We start from the raw sequence: 17,708 nt of genomic DNA on the forward strand, positions 1-17,708 counted from the left end.
TTAGATTCTAATCCCTACCCTAATATAGCAACTACTTTTATACCTACTTAAAACCATTTGCCTGCTAAAGTCTGATTGTCTGGGAGCTAAAATTAAGTTTAAAGGATTCAAAAATGGAGGAAAAATCCTACTTTTCCCTAAATTAATATTGTCGGCAGTGTCTCAATTTTAATGGGGTCTATTTGTATCCTTGTGTGTGTGTGAATCCTGCCATATATACTATTCTCCCAGCCCCTCCACAACCTCCCTGAATGCATGTCCTTTGGAATGGGGACTGTTTACTATCTTGTTTGATACAGCACCTACCACAATGGGCCCCAACCTACATGGCCTCTCGGTGCTCCCACAACATAAATGTCAATTACGAACAAATAGGATTGAAACAATGGAAAGCGAAAGCATTTGGAAGGGGATGCTTTTCTCCAGTGCTCTCCCCAGTGGCTGAGATGCTGTTGCCCTTTGTGCTGGAACACAGGATTTCTTCCTTCCCATGCCACAGTGCTTAGAACTAAACGTCTGGTGCCAATGCATCTACCTGAATATGTGAACTCCAGCTCCATTCTCGTGTGTACACGGCTTGGTATGTTAGCCTGCACAGTCATAATGAAGAGGTCATCTAAATGGGGGTGATTTCCCACCCCTAAAAACAGACGCCTTATGGCTGTAGTAAAGCTGAGATATGCACCAGTGCAGTTTACAGAGCTGTGGCTGAGGATAGTTTGATTTATTTCATGTCTTTGTGGCAGAGATGTGCTGTACCAAGACAGCATCCCAACTCTAAAGCAAGAATTCATTCTTACAGTTATCCATAGAAAGAGTTCAGAGCTGGGTTTAGTATGAGGTTAACCCCACCCATGGAGGATTCTACCAAACAGATAGATTCCTTGATGTAGTAAAATGCCTATTTACAGCCTAGAGCACACTGATCTCAGCAGCTCTGTTTGGGAGAGAGCTTCCAACTAGCCATTCCAGTTGCTCTGACTGGTGCAATAAGGAAGTTACACAAACACTTAGCCAGGACTAGTGAGCTGGTATTCTAATATCATAATGGAGGGAGGAAAAGTCGGACGCAAGTCTTTCCTCTCAACCATGCAACAATGGACCTGATTACAGATCTAGCCTAAAAGGTTAGGCTTCTTCTCAGACCCTCTAGAGGGAGGGAGACAAAATTAACCAGGCTACTCTCTCAGAGCAGTAGTTCTCACACTCTGGATCGTGACCCATTTTACTAGGGTCGCTAGGGCTTGCGTTAGACTTGCTAGGACCCGGGGCTGAAGCTGAAGCCTGAGCCCCACTGCCTGGGGCGGAAACCAAAGCCCGAGGACTTGAGCCAAGGGTATGGCTTCAGCCCTACATGGGATCGTGTCATAATTTTTGCTGTCAGAACGGGCTCGCGGTGCAATGAAGTTTGGAACTGCTGCTCTAGAGACATGTGGTGGGACCCACCTAGAATGGACACTGACATGGTTCAGAGCTCTCCCCCATTTAGCCCTTCCTTGTTTTCTGAATTTAATGACAGAGTGGTTATGGAAGTGATGCTGGGAATGAGTAAATGGCCACAGGCTGACTGACTGAAGGGGGCAGCTGGGATGCATTAGCAACAAGACAGGGAGCTGAACTGAGCTCAAGAAAAAGAGCAGAATGACACATACCTTCATTGTGCCTCCTGCTGGCACGTGTCCCACGTTGTCCAGAGAGCCCACTTTTGCCTGTGCCTTCTCCTTGAAATTCAGTTTCTGGTTCTCGATTTTGACATCTCCTCCCCCTGGAACAAGAGAGGTGGATGGAATTCATTATTGATTTCAGAACAGGGGAGGACTTGGAGCAGAGTCTGACCCAGGACCTCCCTCCTCCTTCTGCTCCAAACCCACCCCCAGAGTTCTGCGTTAAGCCAATTACTTTGTAGGGGATAGGGTGGAACAATGCATTAAGTGTCTCAGCTTTTCACCAACTGAGGCCTGGGCTCAAATCTGATCACTGTCAGGATGAAAGTTGGTGAACTCCACCTCTGCATACAAAACCACAATGCAAGCAAGCATGAGTGCCAGAGTCCAACCCTAGAGATGCCCCTGTGCAGAGAATGCTGGATGTTAGGACGGGTACGTAGGAAGAATTGCACATTACCACCTTCATTATACCAGAGGTGCTTCCAACTTCTCTCCTCCAAAGGAGGACAGTCAATCCACGTTTAAATGTCAAAGTTATTTCTGATTGCATCCTCTAACTTCCCACTCACAGACATGTGCAGACACCTCTCCTTCCACGTCCTTTGGCAACCTCATCTCATTATTTACGTGGATGTTTGCAAGGGATCCACAACCTGACCTTGGTTTATGATTATTGACTCCCTTTCATTCGCTGCGTTCCTCCACTAGTTTATCAAGTTCAAAAAGGAACTAGATGAGTTCCTGGAGGAGAGGTCCATCAATGGCTATTAGCCAGGCTGGGCAGGGATGGTGTCCCTAGCCTCTGTCTGCCAGAAGCTGGGAATGGGCGACAGGGGATGTATCACTTGAGGATTCCCTGTTCTGTTCATTCCCTCTAGGGCACCGGACACTGGCCTGTCAGAGACAGGATACAGGGCTAGATAGACCCTTGGTCTGACCCCGTATGGCCGTTTTTATGTTCACTTGGTTTCCACTCCCTCTTCATCTCCATCAGTTGCAATTGTAAAACTGCATCCACTAATCACTGCCTTCTAGGGTGGGAAGACCTGCGGTCTAGTGTTAGGACTTCGCACTCTCACTGCCACAGCTTGGGTTTGATTCCCAGTCAGAGAAAAGTGACTTTACACCTCCCATTATTCTTCACTTGCAATGTAAACAAATCCAGACGGGCTCCCATGGCACTGCGTGAACAGGTCAGGAGGCAGCCATCTCTTAGCAGCGTGGCCAACAGCATGACCCACAGAAGCAGCAAATCCTCTCTTCACCCTTCTACGTTTGACAGTGCTGCACTCTGCTGGAGGGATAGAAAGAGGCCCAAAGACCTGCTTGAGGTTTGTGGCAAGTTCTCAATGAACGTGGGAGGGTTGCAACTCCCATCAAGTAACAGGGGACGTGCAGTGTATTGTTCTGCTTCCTCTAACAATTTTATTAGAAAGCTGTTCATATAGTGAAACACTGGCGGCAATTTCAGCCCTCCAGGGACATCATTTAATACATAAGCTCCTCAGCATTTTAAAAGAATTTCTGAGCTTTGCATGGGTGAACAGAATCCTTTCTGGCCAATGGATTTTATCCCATCATTTTGGCCACACAGAATCGCTTTAAAATGTGACATAACAGATAATTCTTGCAGGACTATTGTGTTTTAATTAGCCCTGGACAAGAGCAGTTATTGTAGTGTAGCGTACAGCTTGTTACTGCTAAGCACTGAATAGACAGAGGCCAAGTTTGTGACACTATGTTCTCCAAGTGGGGGAGAGTTTTTGATGCACTGAAACATGATGTTTTGTGCACAAGGTTGAATTGCTTTCAACCCAAGAGACTTTCAGGCTGGGTCTGGGGATGTCTTTGGAAACAAAGACTAGCTTGTAGTGTTCATTTTCAGGTTTGGTCTGTGAACTCTTTTTTCTTCACACAGGCATGTTTCATTACCAGGGGACTCTTCTGTGCAGATGATTGTCCCTTGCTACTGAAAAAACCAGCAAGACAAAGGCCTGGACCATACTCTTTGGGCTTACTCAAGGGTCGACATGAAGCAAAGTTTAGACAACTGGCCTGCAGCCATAACACCTTGGACTGTGATCCTGTCAGCATTTCAGCTAAAGAGCGGGTCTGCTCAATGAGGAGTCTAATGGAAATCTCAGACACTGGAATAATTGGTGCCTTTGCTGTATTGTCAGTGGGGAACAAAGGATTCTTGCACATGCATTCTGTAAAGTGATTTAGGATCATTTGAGGGTAGGTGTTCTATAAAAGTATGGATTGTTACTGTACAACACACTAAAAGGTCTCCTGCATCTGTTCCAGAGAACTGGAGAGAGACTACTTCACCCTTCTCTAATGCCTTCCCTCTGAGGATCTTATTAAGCCTCAAAACCCTTGAAAGACAGGTATCTCACCATTTTAGAGTTGGGGAAACTGAGGCAGACGGGTTAAGTGACTTACCTTGTTCTAAGCTTGGCTGTAACAATGACTTGCTATTTGGGGCAAGTCACTGCCACAGCCAAGCTTAGAACAAGGCAAGTCATTGTCACAGCCAGCATTAGAATCAGCTCTCCTGATTCCCAGTCCCCTTCTCTAATCAGGAGATCATGCTGCATCCATAAGAAACTAGATACTTCCCTTCAGAATACCATCCATCCACCTCACTTGCTCCAATTGGAATCGCAGTTTCTGCCTGCAATATTCACTAACTGGCAAATATTCACTATGCAATATTTACTAACTGGCAAATATTCACATGCAATATTCACTAACTGGCAAAGCGTGAGGGTGCACACTAAGAGTTTTACCTGGTTTGTGTTTAATATTCGTTTTAGAGCCACACTTTGAGGACACTTTGGAAATGTCAACTTTCTTGCTCTGAATCTGCACCTACAGAGATAGGAAGGAACAACTCAGAATAAAGAAACATTTCTTATGAAATTGGAAACCACTGTCCCACCGCAAAGGGCAGTTTATATTTAATGAGGTCTTAATCTCCCCTTGCCACACTTTTCCCATCAATCACCTGGCTGGTAGGTGTCAAATAGCATTGTTGATGTAGATTTCAAGAATTCTTAAGAAAAAGGCAAACATTCATTAGGATTATCAAAAGCCCTGTCCCAGCCAACAAATGGTGAATATGTGCAAGTAGAAACGTGTACTGAATAAAACCAATAGAGATGGATAGTGACCAGAAACGAGTGTCTCATATGCCATATGCATATGAGTATTAAAGTTTGACCAAAGAGGCAGATTCCACCACCAAGTTCCCCAGACTGTTTCTACCCAACACCAGCCTTGACTTTTAAACCTGTCCCATGTTGCCTTCAGCCATGTGCCCGGAGAGAAGTTATCTGGATTGGTCTATTTGGAGCAAGGCTATCCTACTGTGGTGCCAAGCATGTACTATAGGCTCCAACTTTCTCTCTACCATCTTCATCCAACACACCAAGATGTGGATCCACCTGATACGAAGTCTGTTTCTTTAGGGCATGTTGACAGCATGCGCTGCTACGTATGGGGATAGACTGCATCACCACACCTAGGATTGTGTCTTTCTGCTAAGAAAAAACAGGCTGGATTTGGGGGTTCTCTGAGATAAGCTATGGAAATATATATGTTTTATTTACCAGGTTTTATTTGCTGCAGCAACATCATCACAAGGTTGTTTTCTTGACAAATCTCAATTACACACATATGGGCCTGAACAATACCTGACTGGGAAACCTCTGGAAAGCCAGCAACAGCAGTAGTGTGATTCAATAGATAGCCCTCTTCTGGGTCAGTAATGAGTCAATGTCCCAGCATGAAGTTGGCATAGGGCTGCTGGTGGAGATGCCCTCTTTTGGAATAGATGTAAAGCCAAGGCTGTTGCTACTTTAACTTAAAGATTTCACAGCCTTTTCCCCAGAATAGGGTTTTCCCAGATACCTGGGCTGAATTCTAGCTTCAGTAACTACACTGTGCCTCAGGGAGTTTCAATACCATGTGGCTGTCCTCTCTTCCTGCCCTTAACCTGCTGTATAGCATTGCTGTGTGCCACTAAACAGTTGACCTATTCCATCCCAGAGGAAGCTGCATTTCAGTGGCAAATGAAGTTATTCTTGCCTGGTTAATTTGTAAAATGCTGCATGGAAGATGTTTTATCACCAAGATTTCCCCTGCAAGGAATTCATAACTTCTAGTTACTTTAATAGGACTAACTCGTGTGTGTGGGGACTTGGGGAGATCCTCTTCTCTAGTACCTCGCTGGCTTGGAATATTTAGTATCAGATTATCCATATAAACAAAATAAAAGTATTTCCTTAGTATTGAGTTCACCTCTTTATAAACTACAGAGAAAAAGTGAATGAGGTAATATCTTCTATGGGACCAACTTCTGTTGGTAAGACAGACAAGCTTTCACAGAGCTCTTCTTCAGGTCTGGGAGTTTATAAACCATTGCAATTGCCATGCTGAAGCCCATTAAGAGTCTACTGAGAAGCTTCATTGTGTGCACATGTGAAACTTTGTATTTGTAACTTGGCTTTTGGGGGCGGGGGGGTGCGTGCATGCGCAGATTCGTTTAGTGCTTGCATAATGTGCTGGATTCGATGCTCTTTTTGTTCACAGAATAGGTAAAGTCCACACAGAAGTAATATAAGCTCCCTCTATATTGTCCCATGCCAGTATCTCTCAAACCTGACCTGGAGGAGCCAGTTAGCCCTCTAGGGGTTAGAAGAGAATTCAGTGGCCATGGTCCATTCAGTCTTTGGTCTTCACAGAGTCTGCCAATAAAGTTGCCAATTAGTGATGATGGCTTTTATGATATGATCATTTGTTTGGTGAGAACTGGACTAAGATTCTGTCACTTGGCTTTTTGAATGGTAACATCTGGATACATGAACGAGGACCTTGAAGAAGTCATTGTGATTTCTCACAAAATCTTTAGGGTTGTGGACAGCTGTTTCTTTTAAGAATCCTCATCTCCCACTGCCTACTAAGGCTGTGTCTACACTACGCAGCTTTTAGCCACTACAGCCGTGTCACTAAAAGGCGCGCAATGTAGCTGCAGTGTGCCATCAGGAGAGAGCTCTCCTGCCAACAAAAAACTTCCATTCCCAAAAAGCGGCAGTAGCGTTGTTGGCAGGAGAGTGCTCCTGCCAACAATGCGCTGTTCACACTGGCACTTTTCCTCTACAAAACTTGTGTCTTTCAAGGGCAGGGGTGTGCGTTATTTTTAATACTTCTGAACGACAAAAATTTTGTCATTCAATTGTCAGTGTAGACAAAGCCTAACTTGAATTATTGAACTTGTCCCTCTAAAGGCCATGTTCTCAGACTGAGGGGCCAAAGTTAAGTGCTGATTTAGTTGTCTGACTTTAGGCACTCTGGATAGGAAGTGTGACTATTACTTTCCTTTTTTCACCTCTCTAACCCTCTCTCCTTCCACTCTCCATTAGCTTTCAAACAGTGTGGTAGCCTCGAGACACCAAAGAACCCACATGCTCTTAGAAGATTTCCAAATGATCGCACCCAGACCCTTTGACAACAGGGATAAAATGAATATACAGGTAATCCTCAGATTTATGACACAATTGGTTCCTGAAAATCGTGTCTTAAGTTGAAAACACTGTAACTCAAATTTCCCATAGGCACACTGTTGGATCAAGCGTCCAAGTCTAAACCGATATCAAGTCAAAACAGGATGTCAATTTATAAACGTCATACGTGCCGTTCGTTGTAACTGTAGGGCCATAAAGTCGAGGACTGCCTGTACGATGGATTATCCAAATGTCTTACTCCTCACTAGACAAACTTACTGTAGACATTTCATTTCTATTGCTTTGCTTTTGTATTTTTTCTCCTTATTTATAAAAGTATAACACACACTATTTCCAGGTAAAATCTAATGCTGTGAGCTTTGGGGTCTTTTTGCTAGATATAATGAAAGCAGTAAAATAGTCTACAGCCTTCGACCTCAACTTCTCAGTATCCTGACAGTCAGTCACCACCCTTGCACATAGAAGGCCGGGCAAGCAGGTTCCCCCTACCGACCCCCAATTTTTTCCCCAGAAGGTAATTGAATGAATTGGCTAGCAAGTCCCAGTCACTTCTACCACAGCAGACCTTTTTTTAAGACGACAACCCTAAACCTGAATCGCTAGCTTTTGCTAACCACTCTGCTTGCCCCAAGAATGCCCAACAGCCATTACTGAGGAAAGAGTAGCACTGGAACCATGGACTTTTCAATCATTCCCATCAGCTGTATGGTTAAAAACTTTAAAAACAGGGAGCTTCTATGAGCAGATGCAATGAGAGGACTATCTCATGCTGTTTGACTGGATAGAAAACGCCTTAGAAGCGGACACCTGGTACAGTGCCCAGGAATAGCGGAGGGGATGCAAAACGGACAAAAGGAAATCCAATCATAAGAAGCCAGGTGTGCCAGTCTGGCTCTTCTACTCACATTGGTACTGCCTGGGCTGGGTTTGGGGGCGATGGACGGCTGGGAGCGGCTGCCTGAAGCTGGCTTTTGGGCATTTGGAACCTGAAAATGATAAGCACTTTATTCTCTGTTCTTAAAGTGAACAGCTTCACTAGTGGACTGAGGAGAAGAGATGTAGCGGTGACAGGGAGAGAGAGACTGGGAGAACAAAGAGCTGAAAGAGGATACCTCTTTTCCCTAGAGCTGGAAACATCCCCTAGAGGGGATAGAAGAATAATAAAATGGAGAGAAGAGGACAGTTTTGGTGGTTCAGTACATGGGATTTTTAATGTAAAATGAAAAACATTCCCCGCAACCCAAGCTTTTATTCTGTAACATGTCTGTTGATAACAGAGGAGGAATAAGTACGAGGCCCAGCCAGAAATATACTATACAAAACACCACTCAACAGAAAAGGAGTGGTTTATAAAATAAAGCCCCTTTGGGTACATAACAGCTGCTCCTTAGCAGTACAGCTGAAAGAACCCATGCCAGCCATCCAGATTATATATAAACATTATGTTCCAAGCTCTGGGGATACAGTCAGACCAAGTTAGCAGTAGGAAACAGGAATGTACCATAGCTTGAAAACAGCATTGTACATGCACACAGTCTTTGACCACCTCCACCCCAATCTTCCTGACTGAGCTACAGAGCACAAAATAGAGCTCACCTACGAAATCGCCTCCACAGGAGATTACACACTCTCCAACCCCAAGAACATTAGGAATCCATGGAGGATACAAATGTGTAACTATGGATGCCAAGCACTGGCAAACTGAAATGTGAGACAACCTCAGCACAAATATAAAATGTCTCTGCAGTTATAAATCTTGGAGAACAAAAGCCATCTTAAATGAAAATTACACCTGTACTCCTTGGTAGCTGTACTCTTCCTACACCCGGAGAAAAGGTTGTTATCCACCTGTGAAAAGGATGACTAGCCTTTGATTTAACAAGCTTTTCTTAATAAAACCCACGATGAAGGTCTTCAGGATCTTCTTGCAGTAATTTATGAAAGAATTTGAATGCAAGAGTTGATGCATAACCATGCACACGCATATTCTCAAGAAGGTGTTTACAGAGCATGACCTGCACCACAAGCAATATTCGAGGCAGCATTTACAGCCTCCAAATCCAGCGAGTGGCAAGTGCTCAAGCAGGCGACAATGCACTGAGTCCATGGCCAAGCACTACGTTTGCCTCTAACGGTTGACTATTTGCAGGCCAAGAACGCACGTTTCCTCCCCACTCCATCCTGGAAGAGAAGCTGAAGGAATTTAACTTTAACTTTTTTAAACAGCATTGCATTAATAAGCTTTTAATCCCACAACTGCATAGAGCAGGGGTGGCCAACCTGTGGCTCCGGAGCCACATGCGGCTCTTCATAGAAGTTAATATGTAGCTCCTTCTATAGGCACCGACTCCGGGGCTGGAGCTACAAAGTGCCAACTTTCCAATGTGCCGGGGGGTGCTCGCTGCTCAACTCTTGGCTCTGCCACAGGCTCTGCCCCCACTCCACCCTTTCCCGCCCCCTCCCCTGAGCCTGCTGTGCCCTCGCTCCTCCCCCCTTCCCCTCAGAGCTTCCTGCAAGCTACAAAATAGCTGATCAGGAGGTGCGGGGAGGGAGGGGGAGGTGCTGATCGGCAGGGCTGCCCGTGGGTGGGAGGCACTGCGAGCAGGGTGGGGAATTGATGGGGGGCTGCTGACTTATTACTGTGGCTCTTTGGCAATGTACATTGGTAAAGTCTGGCTCTTTCTCAGGATCAGGTTGGCGACCCCTGCATAGAGTCAGTGGAATGGAGAAGGGAAAGCCAGGACATCAGTATAGGTGACACCCCACTCAGTACAGGGATTCTGAACTTCAACAGCGATAGCTGTCAGTGTGTTGAGCACAGGGACAATGGAAAATTACCAGCAGCAAGAAACAGACTCTTCCACCTGGTCACCCTCCTTATTTAAAACAGTGGCAAAGTTGCTATTGCTACGAGCATCCACACTCTGCATTCCCAGAAACTATCACTACTTAGAAAGTAAAAAAAAAACTGGCACAGACAGGTAGATAGATATTTTTAAAGGTAATGCAGGCTGTGTCTGCTGGGAAACAGGTGACCTGTCAGGTCAACAGAGGACATCTTTAAAGCCTATGTTTTTTTCAGCATCCAGATGGGTATTTGGCATTGCTCCAATCACTCAGCTCTAGGTACCTAGCAATACTACCTCCATCTGAAATCCCCAGTGTGTACTCAAAATGCATATACAACCACCACAATATTAGCTCGCAACATCTCAGCAAGCTCACCTCCCTATTTCCAGTGAAATCAGTAGCCTTGAATGTTAGAAGTCGCTCTTAAGTTAAAAGAAAAAGAGTACTTGTGGCACCTTAGAGACTAACAAATTTATTAGAGCATAAGCTTTCGTGAGCTACAGCTCACTTCATCGGATGCATTAAGTGAGCTGTAGCTCACGAAAGCTTATGCTCTAATAAATTTGTTAGTCTCTAAGGTGCCACAAGTACTCCTTTTCTTTTTGCGAATACAGACTAACACGGCTGCTACTCAAACCTGCTCTTAAGTTAGTAACTAAACAAAGATTGGAAACTTACACCCCTAGAAGTTTTTCAATGTCCTTCTCCTTATACAAAATCCTCCTTGCTTTAGATCACTGGGAAATGGGTGAAATGCACGGCTGTGAAATGTAACATACGCTCACACATTTAACCTACTACAGCTCAGGGAAAAGTCTATCTACACACCTCCCAGAAATCTTAATTCTGCCGTGCTCATTTGCCTGAAACAGAATATTCTCAAAAGACTACATAAAAAAGCAGAAGAAAAGTTAGTAGAAAGACAACTTGTCCAGAGTCCATACTTACATTCCCACCTCCAGGGACATGCTTAATATTGTCCTTGGAACCACACTTGGACTGAACATGGCTGTAGTTCGCTTTTTTGGAGACTATCTGGACCTAGAGTGTTACAGAACGGAAAAACAACACAAGGGAAGATGACTGGTTAGAACTGTCATACAGCAGGCTGGAGTGATGCTGTAACATCACTGTGAGCTGTGTTAAACTTCAACCCAACTTCAGCATTACATGTGGAAGAACTTGAAAGACAGAGAGAAAAAGAGTGAACAAACAAGAAGAGGCAGAGTACAGCTAAGCAGACAGTGGTAGTGGTGACAGCTTAAGTGCTATTGTGGAGGACAACACTTTCTTATCATATTGTACAGACAAGCAATACAAGAGCGCCTGGCTGCCGAGAAGACTATGTATGCTAGCTTCCTCAGAGCATGTTCAGCCATGCATTCCAGCAGTGAGAACTAACATGGCTATCTCCATCCCTTCATTCTCACACTTTCACCTCGTTGATCCAAGTCACTGCCTCTGACGACCCACTCACTGGTTAGTCTCTGCAGTTTTCAACTGTTCCAGTTTGCCTGGGAACGACTCAAATCCTAGGCAATGCATCTGAAAACCTCTCAGCAGTATAGCCTAATCCTGAAAGCAATAACTACATGGAAGGTCGTCAAACCACCAATTTAACTTAATTGGCAGCAGGTCTGATGCCAGCCAGATACAGGAGAAACAATGTATCTAACAAACAGTTCCAGACCCATTAAACACACAAAAAAGCCTAAGGCTATTAACCCTCAAAAGTTAAGTGAAAGCTACAACTCTACTCTTAAAATCAGTTATGACAAGCCCCTGAGTTCAGTCCTAGAGGTTACTTACAGTACAGCATATTCAGAAACACCCATGGTACAAGAAGATAAATTAAATATGGGGTGGAAGCTTTACCTCTTACAGTAGTTTCGTTTTGTACATTAAAGATATCACCTCTAGCTAGAACCACCAACATGGATTTTTCAAAGGATACTTGCCAATTTAGGTAGATTGGATTAAGTGCAACAAGGACCTTCACATTTACCCTGCCATGGAAACTTACCAGTTTGCTGGCTCTAATTCAGAGGAGCAAAACATTTAAGAGCAAGACCAATGCCATCCTATACATATATAAGGTCTACCTGATGGTATCTCAGAAGATAGCACCCTCTCACAAGTTAACAAACTTTCACTGCCAGCCCTTCTCCTCTACTCCTTTCCCCCACATAGCTCAGATCTGGGATAAGACTTCCTGACAGAACTTCAAAGTAGGAAGCCAACAACTGGTAACCTCCAGCTGTGAGGGGTTAGAGAACAGTACTCATGAAACTAGGTATGGAAAGTTACAGGGAGAACATTAAGTCACCAGTTCTCCATACTTTTTGTTTGAAAGTGCCAGGACCATTGATCCCACTTCCTAATCCCAAACTGGTAGCATCCACAGAGAAGGGAGGTTTTACTCACAGAAGACCAGCCCATCTTAGAGTTACAGCCCATCTAAAAGTGAAGGCAGAGCACACCACTGAAAAAACTATATGTGAAGTCAGCAGGAATACTTCTGACTGTATTTTACTGGCAGTGTCACAGGACATATAGGAAAGATGTGGAAAAGGTGCACGTGGGGAAGGGAGGCAACAGTGACACTGACAAGAGAAAGCATAAAAGCTTAATAGAAGGGAAAGTGACTCAAATGAAAAAAAGTTTTCCTTTCATCTTTCAGGGATAAAAGACAAACAAAACTCACTTTCCCATTGGGCTGCTTTTGTGCACCCTCTTTTGTTACAGTTGTTTTAGTAGTAGCCATTTTAGAGACTGCATTGGGTTCAGACTTTCGCGCAGCACCGGCTGATTCTGGTTTTTTCTCTACTTTAGCCTAGATGGAGACAAATGGAGGATGATTTTAACCATGAGAATCAAAGTACATGATGGGAGGAAACAATGGAATTCAAAACCACCACCAAGATAGATTCAGTGGACTGGACAAGCCAGGGAGAACTTTTTATAAATCAACATGTTAAAATGGTGAGACAAGGTGGAATCTCAAATCTAGAACTGGTAAAGCAGAAGGCATGGTCTCACTCAGACAAGTGAATCTCCTGAAAGATCCTTTCATGCATCAGAATTTTAGTTTCAGAGTAGCAGCCGTGTTAGTCTGTATTCGCAAAAAGAAAAGGAGTACTTGTGGCACCTTAGAGACTAACAAATTTATTAGAGCATAAGCTTTCGTGAGCTACAGCTCACTTCATCGGATGCTAGTGGGGTAGGTGGCCACGGCTCTGTGGAAGAATTATGCCTGGCCTCATAATAACTGAACAGTTGTGCCAGATTCTGTCCTACAGTTTTTTTGCTCCACAGGTCTACCTGGAGACTTCCTCCCACTTCTGAAACGCTACTACCGTAAGCGTTCTGCTGGATGTGTCTGCATTGTATTCCCATTACTCATCTCCCTCACCACCCTAACTTGGCTCATGCTATAAATTATGCTGAGTACAGTGATGAAGAAACATGACTAATCCTATTTATTAAGATTTAGTTAATCAAGATTGGTGCAAAGGCAAAAAGTTGCAGTTAGTTCAGCATGAGAATTTGCAGTTTTGGAAAAATTCAGTGTCAACCTGAGAGAACCCATTTTTCTGCTGATTTCTTACTTGTTAACCAATGCTCACCACAAAAGGTGAGTGCACTCAAAGCTGAATTTAAGACCAGGGCTTCTGCAGCAGCTCTTTACCCTGCTGAACCAATTAATAATACAGCAGTAAAACAGGCAACACTTCAAAGTTATTCTTCTTTTGGGAGTGTCCAAACAAACAGAGAAGACTTTAAAAGCCCTGCAAGAAATACGATTCTCTTTGACATACAGTCTATGTTAACATACATTCTAACATACTGCTATTATGAAATGCAAATGATCCAACACAATAAGGGAATACAAACAAGGGAATACATTGTACAAACAATGTCCCTTTAACAGACAGCCCTGAAGTCTAGTCAGAAAGCTTTCCACGCTTCTGAAATTCTTTTGACCAGATTTCTGAAGGACCTTAATGGTGTTAGTGAACCTCCAATCCAGTCTCAACTTGCATTCAATTTGTGAGCACTCCTCCCTTGGTTCTCACTTCCAGGTCCTCCAGCCAGGTTTGGTTTACCCTGTTTGGAAGCTTCTCCCTTTGTGAACGCTGGCACAGCTTTCCCTAAACGGGCAGACATTCTCGGTCATTACTTAGATATCTGCTTTTTGTGCACCCCAACACATACTCATGGAAGCACTCTTTGGGCTTCTTGGCTCTGAAGACTAGGTCATGACCATCTACAGTTATAACATGCCGGACTTTTAACAGTTCGGCGGTACCTTCGGTGATGTGGTTTATGGTACACTACAATGCAGCTCATGATTGCCCTTATGATTAGTGTGCCTTTCAGAGACTAGGGCTCCCATCAAAAAGTGTTTTACCTTGGTTACAGAGATCAGAATGGAAAATCAGTTTCAGGAGACCATTCCTCTGTATTAAAAGCAAGGGTGCTGCAATTTGCTCCATTTTACACAAAGTAAAGCCCTCGGACTAAAGGCAAGTTGCTAATTCAATACTTGGTCAGACAAAGTTTGGGAGTATCTGTTATATAATGTCTGATAATAGTTTCATGTTTCTGCATTTACAAGATGGATAGGATGGAAATGTTAATGGTTGCCCTCTGATTAAACATCAATACACATTAATCAGTCTAATGTCTGACCCTTACAAGGAACTCCATAGAAATATTCCAAGGCTTTTCTCATTCAGAGAATCACAGGGAGAAAATTAATTAGCACCTCTGTATTAAATGAGGGCCTCAAGCTATGTCCTACCCACTCCTTCAACCTGAGCATCTACTTTTTCCTATGGCAGTTCTCTCAATCCATCTCCCTCTTCCTTAATTATCTGTCTGTGGCCACCAGACGGTGTCCTGAGAACAGCACATGCTGCCCTATCCACCTCTGCTTGAAGCCTAACCTGTACAGCAAATTGCTCATGGCAACAGAGATAGCATGTCCTGGGACTTGCTCCTGAATCCAGATCTCCCACGTAGTGGCATATTACTCTACATGGTGTACAATTTTAGCAGTCCCAAATCCTCTTTTCAAACAGATACTCAAATATAAACGAGCTCTGAGCTTTCACACAAGCTAGTCTCCAGATCAGGAGTATGGCTCTGTTTCTCCGTATCAAAGAGTTGTGAAATTTTGTTCATATTCCAAATACTTCCATGAAACCTTTCAAAGTGTATTTCCTCTATATGCTAATGGTGCTGCCTTGTGCACATGGGGAACCTAAAAGGAGCTCTGCAGAGTCTGAATATAGGAAAGCCAGTGAGCGTAGAGTGACTGAAAGCAGTGAGAACTACCAAAAGCTCAAATGCATGTGAGCAGTCCTAAAAGCCGATTGAGGAGACTTACCCTTCCTCCACCAGGTTGGTGTTTAATGTTATCTGTTGATCCGATTTTGGATCGTATGTTCTTCAGGTCAGAGGCAGAAACACTGCTGGTTGGGCGAGGTGGCTTGGGAACAGTGCTAGTTTTAAGTGGAGCTTTAACTGTTGATGTTTTTTTAGCTTCTGGAGTTGTACTCGATGCTGTGGTGGGTCTGGCTGCAGCTGGCTTGGGTTTGGGGCGGCTGGTGGCAACTCCAGGTGAAACAGGAGTACCTGGGGTTGTTGCAGTGGGGGTAGTGGCACTGCTCTTCGCAGAGTTTGCAGGAGCACTCTTTGGGCGGCTCAAGTCTGCTGCAATAATCATAGCAGAAAGGGAAGTTTGAAATATCAATCAAATCAAGCAGACAAATACCCAACTGTAAAGATACCCAGTAACATGTTGATTGAACACATTTCTGTAGAGAAGGATTTAGATGCAGGAACTGAGGGAGATTACCTGATAGTGATTTCGCACTGGTCTTCCTGGCATCTGCAAGCTTTGTTTCAGTCTTGATAGCTAAAGAGTACAAAAACAGTCAACCTTTTCTTCATGCTTTCATTGTGAACAGATTCACTGGTGTTACTGGGAGTGAAAGCCAACACACAGACCGACCCTTTGTGGATGCTGGCATAACTTCCATGAGTGGCCAGACATTCTCCGTTGCTCCTTAGATATCAGCTTTTTCAGCATCCCCAATGCATACTTGTGAGATGCAAAAAAGGATGACTGCCACTCATTTTAGGTCTAACCTCTTTCCTGTTATTTAGAGGGAAACATCAAAGTATCTCATAAAATCAGCTGCTCCCCATGCCTGGGTGAACTCCCTCTCATTACAAAAGCAGCATCTTATTTCACAAGATATGGTACAACTCATGTCCTTCAGAGGGAGACTCAATCTCAGAGTAAAGTCTCAGGGAGGCTAGAGAATGTCATAACATGGTTAGGCCTCAGGATGGTGGATAAGGGTCACTTTGTTTTTACTTGTATTCATTTTTATATAATGGTTTTCCCACATCTCTCACCAATTGCTTGCTAGTGACATTCAATTGACACCTTTAATGACTCCCCCTCTCTGCTTCTCTTAAATCAATTTGGGGACTTCTCTCAACTGTCTTCATTTAATATCAAAGTAAAAAATGCATCCCTTGGCAAACCTGTTTATCTATAAACTTTGGCATCATCTCTAACCTGATGATAATTTTGCTAGATAGTTTTCTGACATGTGAAGGTACTGTAGCCAATACAAGGTACTATTTTGAACCTTACTATGTTGGACAAAAATGAATTATTCAAGAGATTGGAAGTTGATGGTTACCAAGGGACCAGTGATCCTGACCCGATTACATTCAATGTAGGCAAACAAAAGACAGTCCCAAGCAGTAATATTTACACTTGGTCCTTCAAAAGGGCTAATTTCCAAAAGCTGAGGAAATTTATGAGCCAAACTGATTAGGAAGAAAAATTTAGACAGAAAAAGGTAAATGAAAATTGGGAATTCTTTAAGAAAAGGTAATTAGATGGCCAAAAAGCCACAATTCCCCAACCAAGATAGAGGACAACTTTGGCTGACAGCCCATCCTGATTGCGGCAAATTGAAGTGAGCAATTAGAAGCCCCAAAAAACAAAAGAAATATATAGCAATCAATATAAATTAGAAGTTATGAAGTGCAGAAAATTGATAAGGGACACTAAAGACATCATGAAAAGAAAAGGAGTACTTGTGGCACCTTAGAGACTAACAAATTTATTAGAGCATAAGCTTTCGTGAGCTACAGATCACTTCATCGGATGCATCCGATGAAGTGAGCTGTAGCTCACGAAAGCTTATGCTCTAATAAATTTGTTAGTCTCTAAGGTGCCACAAGTACTCCTTTTCTTTTTGCGAATACAGACTAACACGGCTGCTACTCTGAAACCTGTAAAGACATCATGAAAATTCCATGACTGGCAGGACTAAGGACAATAAGAAGGTGGTGGGTTTGTTTGTTTTTGTTAATAGATCAGCAACAAAATAAATACTAGCAATGGTGTAGGCCCATTACTAGATGTAGATGGTAACATTGTTAATAATGATGCAGAACAGGCAGAAGTGTTCAATAAATATTTCTGTTCTATATTTGGAAAGAAGCAGGATAATGTACTCATATCACAGGAAGATGAAGAAATACTTTCCAGCCTATTAGTAACTAAGGAGGATGTTAAATAACATCTCCTAAGGATAAATATTTTTAAATCAACCGGCCTGGATAACTTATA

The 17,708-nt window shown here is 43.4% G+C and overlaps 1 protein-coding gene across 17 annotated transcripts in view; it reads right to left on the reverse strand.

The window, feature by feature from the left end:
- MAP4 (microtubule associated protein 4) overlaps positions 1-17,708 on the reverse strand; it is a 301,104-nt gene that overhangs the window by 12,927 nt on the left and 270,469 nt on the right. For 7 of the 17 annotated variants that reach the window (XM_038388353.2, XM_043509817.1, XM_043509805.1 and 4 more), the window contains 7 exons: positions 15,909-15,968; positions 15,438-15,763; positions 12,750-12,878; positions 10,994-11,086; positions 8,101-8,181; positions 4,460-4,541; positions 1,653-1,765 (listed from right to left, as the gene is read on the reverse strand). In XM_038388353.2, the coding sequence (XP_038244281.1) occupies positions 1,653-1,765; positions 4,460-4,541; positions 8,101-8,181; positions 10,994-11,086; positions 12,750-12,878; positions 15,438-15,763; positions 15,909-15,968 (884 nt within the window). Of the gene's footprint in view, positions 1-1,652; positions 1,766-4,183; positions 4,350-4,403; positions 4,542-8,100; positions 8,182-10,993; positions 11,087-12,749; positions 12,879-15,437; positions 15,764-15,908; positions 15,969-17,708 lie in introns of those variants that run through there. The other 10 variants (XM_043509807.1, XM_038388346.2, XM_038388347.2 and 7 more) reach the window with 5 other exon arrangements.

The sequence above is a fragment of the Dermochelys coriacea genome, chromosome 2 (genome assembly GCF_009764565.3).
Source record: "Dermochelys coriacea isolate rDerCor1 chromosome 2, rDerCor1.pri.v4, whole genome shotgun sequence".
Taxonomy (NCBI): Eukaryota; Metazoa; Chordata; order Testudines; family Dermochelyidae; genus Dermochelys; species Dermochelys coriacea.